Raw genomic sequence first — 8,782 nt, 5'->3', positions numbered from 1 at the left:
TCTTAGAAAACTCTTTAAGGGTTCATTCCTTGGGTCAAAATTAGAAAGAAGATTCTTTGAACATGTGTCTGGAGTGGCTTCATTTCCGCAATTCAGGGCGCCAAAATGAATTTCTTTATTATTTAAACAAACTTTTATGCAAATTTTATTAAACAAACATATCAGAGTTCGCTCAGAAGTTTCAGGAGCACACCTACGGAACAGGTCTCTCAGAATTTTCCAAAACTCACGCTGGATTTTTGTAATTTTCAAAATTATTTCGAATAGAGCAACTGCTATTGTAAACCTACCAGGTATTTCAGATTCTAGAATGTTATTAACTAGATCCTGAAAATTCCTTGTTTTTTTTTTTAAATTTATTATGATTGTAAATGTTCCGAATAATTGACTGCCGATTAAGCATTTATGGATTGATATCATACCGTGCCCATCTCGTGCTTCGTCTCACCCCTAATCATCAACAGAATCAACTGGAATGGTATATTACGACAGTGGTTGGGATGGGAAACGACTCTTTAGCGTCGAACCCAGATTGTGCTTGGATGTTGGTCGAGCAAGAATAAAAAGGTGACGGGGTGAATGAAATTCACACATGTGATTGACAGAGCATGTAAGTCACTTTTGATGTTTATCAGAGGCATTATGAGGCATTTACATCCAAGAACTTCTGGAAAACATCTATTCTATTCACAAGTCTCTCGAATAAAGTTTTTTAAAACAAGATGATGCACGACCACACGTAGCTAGAATTATTTTGGATTACTTTTCACGACACGAGATAAATTTTTTACCTTGGCGACCTAGATCTCCAGATTTTTCACCTATTGACTTTTAGAACAACGAAAGTAGAAGATTCTAAAATGGACCTCATTCCCAACAAACCGTTGAAATGCTGTATAAATAATCTAGAATAAAACACCGCAGGAGGATAACGATAATCTCATTAAGTTAATGCCTGAACGTTTTTAGGAGTAAATAAGAAATCGTGGAGGATCGACCCTTAATTAGTTTTTAGGTTTTGAGATATCGAATTTTTTTTATTTTTTACTGATGTACTTATAATAAACATACATCTCAAACTGTATGTCGATCATAAAATGTCGAAGGAGAAGATTTTAAAATCAATTTTTCGTTTATCTTGCCATGAGTTTTTCGAATTAGTTTTTGCTATGAATTTATTTCTTTGATCAACTTAATTGTTGAAAAAATGGGAACGAGGTATATTAAGTGACGTTGATATCAGCAGTGGTCTTTAAAATTTTTTTCCAATCAAATTCTTGCGTAACGCCACATGACAACACATAAATCTGGTAGGCTCCGCAATATTAGATCGAATTGAACGTCTAAAGGAAGAAAATCAACGAAAACCTATTTCATATTCCATAGAAAATCTGTTGAGAAGAATGAGAATTAATTAACTAGGAGTGATACAAAAGTTTCGATAGTACAATTGTTGAACATGGGTATCATTCAACTCCAAAAGACGTTTGTCTTGACAAAAACTGCAGAATAAATTTTAATAATAAAAAAGTCATTGCATGTAAGAAAATATATATTATAAAATTTTAAAAAAACTTAACAAGGTCTGATGTTTTTTATGATTCACAATAATCACTAGCCTAAATAAGTCACTCTTTACAATACGATTAATTGGAAATATTCCAAATTTCAATCTTAGTAAGGCAAAATTCGGTTTAATGTCATTTAGAAATAAAATGAATTTTGATTGTTCTCTTGACCCTAAAATATTTCCATTATCTATATTATCAAATCCAGGGAAAAAACTATTATTCCTATGTTGATTTCCCTTAAATAGAGGGGAAAAGAGGAAATTTAGTTTTATACATTTTATACGATTACATTAATACACCTGAGACATTTTCGTTAAAAGTTATGGTTATGAACTATTATACATATAAATTTTTAAATGTAATTACTTCTTCGAAAGATATTTACACTAAAATACACAAAAAATAAGTTAACTAGGCTAACAGAGTTCCGCCTTAAATCACCTTTCAAGTCTGTTTCTCCGTGAGATCATAAAGTCTTCAAATCTGAAAATACAGAATTACTGCTTTACCAGATAAAATATTAATTTTTTTCCATCGACAGCAAATCCCCTATTAGTAGGTACCTTCATAATGGAAGTTTTTGCTGCCTTATTTAATTACACTAAATGGCAAACAACAAATGACTGGAAATTTTATCACATTACAAATTTGCATACCTAATACTCAGCAAATGTCTGCTATCTCCTTTCGTCTTGTCCATCAGCACTATGTTGCCACCAGCCAGCCTCGGCACTCGCAAGCTCTTCCTCTGGCTTCAAAGAAATGAGCGGTAAATCATTCAATTCAGCCTTAATCTGCACGTTAAAGTTACTTCCCAATTTTCCAGTTGCGAATACTGGAATGAAGCAGTTCTGCTGACGCATTGCTTCTGTCAGCTTAGTTGAGGTCTCATTACTTGGACTCAGGGATCCTTCGCTATACATTCCAGGACTCAACGAGCCTGCGGTAGTTTGTAAAGCGTTTACTTGCAAATAAGACAAATCCTGGCTATTGAGGTCCAATTCGGAGTCCAGGAGATTCGGATCGCTGAGTATTTGCTGATCTACAGACATTGGATCTAAGTTCTCGGAGTTCTCATATAAAGTTGAAGGAACGATTTCGAAAGTATTGTTGGAAGTGTTGATTCTTATGTATTGTTGTGGAGATGGGGTGGCTACAGATGAGAAGTCGTCCTCGTCATCTGAAGGGGACATCACAAAGTTATAACCCAAATCATTGGAGTCATTTTGAGATGTAGGGGATGGACAAGATGAAGTCTCTCCTTTAGAGAAAACGTAACCGTCCATCGCTAGGATGTCCTCTAAGCTCCTGATATACTCAACGGCCATCCTCAAAGTCTCAACCTTACTGAGCTTCTTGTTTCCTCTTCCATTTCCACTCTCAAAAGCTTGAGCAATGAAGTTGGGAATGTGCTGCCTTAAGTTGGCAAAACCGTTGTTCACTTGCTTCACTCTATTCCTTTCACGTGCATTTCTCCTCGCAACTGCCATCGGAGGAGGACTGGTCTTTACCTCCTTCCCTCCTTTCTTGAAACCTTTCCGTCCCGGATTTGTGATCAGTATATCGTCTTTGGAACAATCCTTCGGCTGTGGTAAAATCGGAGTAGGTTTCCTTAGTACTATAACGTGTCTATCACCAGCTTGCACATGATTCGTGCTGGTCTTCTGCTGAAGTATGTTCAACTTTTGTGACCCGGACCCGTTGTATTGCACCACACTGATCTGCGACATTTTCACTTATTGGTCCGCACTAATAAAACATTGCTCATTGGTTTTAAGGGAAGTTAACCGGATGTGAAGTCGGTGGCTGATACGTGTGCTCTTTGAAATCGTGAAATAGAATGAACTGAAAGTTTCCGATCTAATTTTATCGTTTGGCATGTGGCACGAGCGCGCGGGTAAGAAACTCCACCCATTTTTCAATTCCGAGGGGTGTTTCGAGTCCAACAGCTGTTCGGCTGTGTTAAAAGCCGGCACATATGAGGGAGCCGGGATGGGCAGTGGATCAATAATGCCATTAGGTGGACAAAATTTCTTATCTTTACGTTAGTTGAGGGAAGGTATATTTTAAATTGATTTAATAACAAAATAAGATTATATTGGATTCAAAATTCTCATTCCCGTTTGGCTAATAAAATGACATGAAACGCGCGATTAAAATAATTACGGGCATACATACGTATTATTTGCCGACTACCCCAAAGTATATCGCGGACTCGTCCAAGATGAAAGATCTTCCTTTAGTCCATGATTCAGGTTGGAAATTGATTTTGAGCTACGTTTTTTGATTAGCGAAGTAGTTGAGCGAGAGCTTCTAACTCAAACCTCCAACCCAAGAAAATTATACAAGATATTTTATTTTCGGAACGACCTATATATTCGAATATTCCTCAACTTTAAGCATCGCGTATGCTTATGAGCTCATTCAGAGAATTCATTTTATATTATTAAGGCAATTGCTTCGTGGATTCTTCAAAAACCGGCACACAAATCTTGAAAAAAGCAAAAAATCAGTTATCTTCAACCCTTCGAAAATTTTGAGGAAAATATCCAAAGTTTTTGGGGTACCCTTTAAAGTGTTCTCATTTTCATGGGCTGATATGAATGCACGAAAAATTAAACATATACTCGATTAAAGATTTCTAATCTATAATCTGTAGCCATACCATTCAGATAGAAGTACATTGCAATTAATATTTAAAAAAACTCTGAATTTTCACCACATTAAACCGTCATTAACGATTTAGTTCACAGATCTTGGGCACGAATGTCTGTAGATAAAAGAAATGAACCGAAAAATGTTTTGTAAATCTGTAGTCTGTATATTGTAGCGCCAGTAGTGATTAAATATCGAACAAAAAGTTTGTAGGCTTAATTAACCGAAAACCTCAAGATAATGGAAATTTTGACATATTAGGGTCATTCACAGGTTTGTCGTGGCACTAAGACAAGATGTTGGCTGGAACCATTAATACATACACAATACACTGTAAAAATGTTGTAAAATACATCAATCATGAGACATTTAAATGGTTTCCAGTTTTTCAATAGACTGCAAAAGGATTACTAAAAATTTAAAAAAAGTTGTAGGTATTGAGAATCAAAATCTCTTAGAATTTCTAAAATCATTTTTAGTATTTTCTATTTAGTTACTTCTTCTGGCAGTCGTTTCAAAAGTTAGAATAACTTTTAAAATTTTTCAAAATTAATTTAGTTAATAGTCCTATTTCCACACTCTACGACGAATAATGTCTGAAACACAGCTTGCCTCGTTTCTTAACGATTCACCTGGTGCATTGCTTAATTTACATTACCTAATTACATTTCCTCATTTTCTAGATATTTTTAGTGCATTGTTTGACGACGCCATTTGCCCCGCTCAAAGAAACTTCAACCCACTGTTAATATGAGGGACCCCCGATGCGTATGGTAAACAGAAACGGCTCGTCCGCACAGGTAAGTCAGCTTGGCCGGGTCCGTGGGACATTCACTTACGAGGATTTTTCAATGTTTACTCATACAGCTACTAAAGGGTGGAATAAATTGTCTTGTAGGCTGTTTGAAACTGAAGAACTTCCGTCAAAGGCATTTTTGATACCAATAAATATTTGCGAACTTTCTGATCAATTTAAGGCATAAATTGTATACCAAACGGAACTTTCCCCACCATACAGACGGGACCATATGGGATCAGATGTTACGTGGTGGTTTTGCTTAAGGAAATGCACTTCACGACGATTGAATAACGCTGCAAGCCAAATGTCGGTCTGATATGCACTCCAGCTTTAAAAATAGATAGTTCTGTAAGTGGCACATGTGCCCCTAATTGCCATTCAGCAACATGTGGTTTACCTCTTGAAGAATTTGATAATGGAAGAGTATTTTTATTCCTTGATGCATGTTTTGTAGGACATCGTTTTGAATGACGTTGGAAATTTTTTTCTGCCGCAAAACCACTGTTGCCCGTTATGAGGCCAACTGATCATTCTTTAGTGAAGAGTGGGGAAAACCATAGAATAGTTACCTAAAATTTTCTAATTAGATTTCTTCAGTTTTATCTCGTGCTCTGAAACAAGATAAATCCTTGTGAATAACGGCTTTAGAGCAATCCACCAACACAAAAGAGAATTTTTTTGGGTGATAATCCCGTTTTTGTTCAGGTAAAAAACGGTATTCCGTAACTAAATGTATCAAACTTGTAAATTCGGAATGTGAGAATGTGAGAATGGGGAAGTCTTTTGTCAGGGAAAGATTTGAAGCTTTCACGCAATTTCATAACGGTTTTTGGAGGGATGCGCTAGAATTTTAACCAAAGGAAGCTCTAAGGGAAAAATATTGACATGATTCAACTTTTCGTAGAGCTACTGGCAGTTAAGGCACATTTATGTAATAAATACAAAATTAGAAATACAAATAGGTATGTGGATAGTCACCAGTTCAAGAAAACATCAAAAACGCTGACGAGAGGAAATTATCAAATTGAACTTTGGAACTGAAGTTGGATTAAAAGGTTCTTAGGTTGGAACTGCTGATATGTTATATCCAAAGTATAGACAGGGAGATATGTATAAAAAATTAGAAAAATGTCTACAAAAACTTCAAGGATTTGCTCATATATTATAGAAAACTAATCGTGATAGGTTAAGATTTGCCAACGAACAAACCGGAATAGCGATGGTAAATTTCGAAAATCAAAGCAAGAAATTTGAAAAAAGACGTAAATAGAGAAATTGTAATATGAGCAATAAGAGTTGAAAATTGCTAAAATATAGTGGCGTTAATTTTTTATTTGAAGTATTGTTTGTAGGTTTTGGTTCGTATGTTTGATTGGTTTTGTCAAAATTTTCAAATTATATTTGAAGAACAAGAATTACATTTTTGCCTTATATATTCCCCCCCCCCAAAAAAACAAATAAGAACTTTATGTAGTTTGGTTATTTGGATTACTTGTAAAAAATAATTTGTCGCCAATAGAAACTCCCATATACGATATTATACAAAACAATTAAAAAATACTTTGAAGTTTTGTATTTCGAAAACTCTTAATTTTTTAATTTGTGCGGAAATTTTTTTAGGGCACCTTGTTTCTAGAGAGTTCCACTACAAATACGTGCAGACAATATAAAGATCAATCTTAGTAATGCGAGGAAGAAGATGAACCTGAAAATTCCCTCGTACATTCCGAGCTTTCTATCCACTTAAGAAAAATAGCTCTAAATTAACAGTGAAAAAAACATAATTACAAATTAATTTCTGCTAAAAGCGTAATCAATTCCTCAGTAAACGAATTTTTTTGCTTGATGGCACTTACAACTTAACTGCTTTCAGTCTCCAATGATACAAAAAACTTCATAGTGGCGTTTCTCCGGTACTTCTCAAAGAGAATTCGTTTATTGGTCTCGTTAGCCAATTAAACAAAATAATTTGGCGCGACTAATTTAACGGCATGTTAAATGGTGGCAGAGGAGCAATCTTTGAAATAAAACAAGAAAATATGATTGCAATTTCCCTTCTCCCGCCTTCCCTGAACAGTTAGTCAATTTGAAAAAGCTCTTGCGCCCCTTTTTGAGCAATTTTATGTCCCACTGTTATTGTTTTCGCACCATTAGTCGTCGGCAGAACACAATTTGAGCTAATTTACGATATTTTTATTTCCCCAAATCAATTAGCCAACCGCCGTCTCAGAAAAAAAAACCCACTGAGATGCTAAGCAGGAGAAAAGCTCATAAAATCTTGTCCAAATTGGAAGTTCTTTTGTTCCTATTTAACACTTAATGATTTTATTGGCTCAAAAACATTGGCGTAGTTAACATCACAAACCCCAAACCATCTAATTCTAGAACCCATAATGCTTTTTAATTTATGGTCGCATCAGCAGCAAGCTCGGAGCGAAATTGCACTTCGTATAATATCAAAAGGGGGCAGATGTTCTGAAAAAAAAAACATAGTCTGGGCCGTATAGAAAATACCGTTTTAAAGTCGGTCCTTTTTCAGTGGAGGTCCTTGAAATCTGTGTTGAAAAAGGAGGGAAAAGGTCTACCTGAACTTTTGACACGTTCCTTGCCACGCGCCCCAGCTCGGGATGAATTTGCACAACAATCGGGCTGGGATTTCTTTTATCCCCTGTATAACTGCCGCCCATAAGGATGAATTATGATGCACGGCGTGGACCGAATTTGCGCGGATGTTGTAGGCTTAACTTTTGTGCTTGCTGAAGCTGATTCATCACAAAATAAGTTTTTTAACGTTTGAAAGTTTTTCAAATTTGAAATGTGCATTCAAAAATCTATAGTACTTATACGGCCTAACTGAGATCTTCAACAAAAAATGCACTGCTTTAAGGTCTATTAGAAATTTATCCGCAAAAATGTGGTCTTTTTGATTAAGGCAAGGTGCATTAAATCTTCATGTTTCGATATTAGGCATCGGTTATAAAATTGTTTTGTACAGGTCATTTAGGTACACCCTGGCTATGTGGACCTATTCTCTGTTATGTTAAGTTGGTGGTTAAGCTAAGGCGGATCTTAGCTGATGTAAAAACATTGCTTTCAAATAAATATGTCATTTAGGCTGAGTTGCTTAATTATCATTTAAAGTTGGTTTAACTAAATCTAACTCTTGTAAATTTTGACGTCCATAAAAAAATTCATTGCTATCACAATAACCGCAATCTGAAATCGTGATAAAAGTAAGTGAATTTAGCTAATTAAGGAGATTTAAAAAGGCGTATGGTTAAGTATAACATTATGATGAAGTGAACCAATTAATGTAAACATAAATTTGTATAGTTAAATTCAGCGTGAAATGTAATTTTCATATCAGATATAAAAATCACGACAGTAATAAAAAAGAACCCTCCCGTGAAGATGACGCGATAAAGTTTCACCAAATTTTTTTCTAGCTCGAATAGCTTTTTACATCTTAAATATGTTAAATATAACGAAAAGTATAAAATAATTAGTTCTTTCTTAAAATAACTCAAAATCGCATATTGCAAGATGCCATATGTTAGCCTTGAAATTGCGCGACTTACATTTAATCAAACTGGCATCTCTTGCTATTTTCGAGATCCCCATATTTTGAACGTCCTGATTATGGATGCAGTATCAAATGTGTGAGTTTATAAGAGAACAGAACAGAAGAAAACCATTGTCATTAAAAATTTTTGAAAAATAAGAATTGTGAAAGACCCGATAATGTGCCTCTACGTAT

At 35.2% G+C, this 8,782-nt stretch overlaps 1 protein-coding gene across 1 annotated transcript; it reads right to left on the bottom strand.

The window, feature by feature from the left end:
- Positions 1-1,809: 1,809 nt before the first annotated feature.
- Positions 1,810-3,392, bottom strand: LOC136413948 (uncharacterized). Its single transcript, XM_066397720.1, has 2 exons — positions 2,228-3,392; positions 1,810-2,054 (listed from the first exon to the last, which is right to left on the bottom strand). The coding sequence occupies exon 1, from the start codon at positions 3,299-3,301 to the stop codon at positions 2,249-2,251; it is 1,053 nt and encodes a 350-aa protein (XP_066253817.1). The 5' UTR covers positions 3,302-3,392; the 3' UTR covers positions 1,810-2,054; positions 2,228-2,248.
- Between the last annotated feature and the right edge of the window lie 5,390 nt (positions 3,393-8,782).

This window comes from Euwallacea similis, chromosome 16 (genome assembly GCF_039881205.1).
Source record: "Euwallacea similis isolate ESF13 chromosome 16, ESF131.1, whole genome shotgun sequence".
In the NCBI taxonomy this organism is placed as follows: Eukaryota; Metazoa; Arthropoda; class Insecta; order Coleoptera; family Curculionidae; genus Euwallacea; species Euwallacea similis.
This window is presented reverse-complemented; position numbering and strand designations above follow the sequence as displayed.

What these genes read in the sequence shown, in the direction of transcription:
- LOC136413948 (XM_066397720.1), bottom strand. Translation starts at nt 3,301, where the DNA reads ATGTCGCAGATCAGTGTGGTGCAATACAACGGGTCCGGGTCACAAAAG.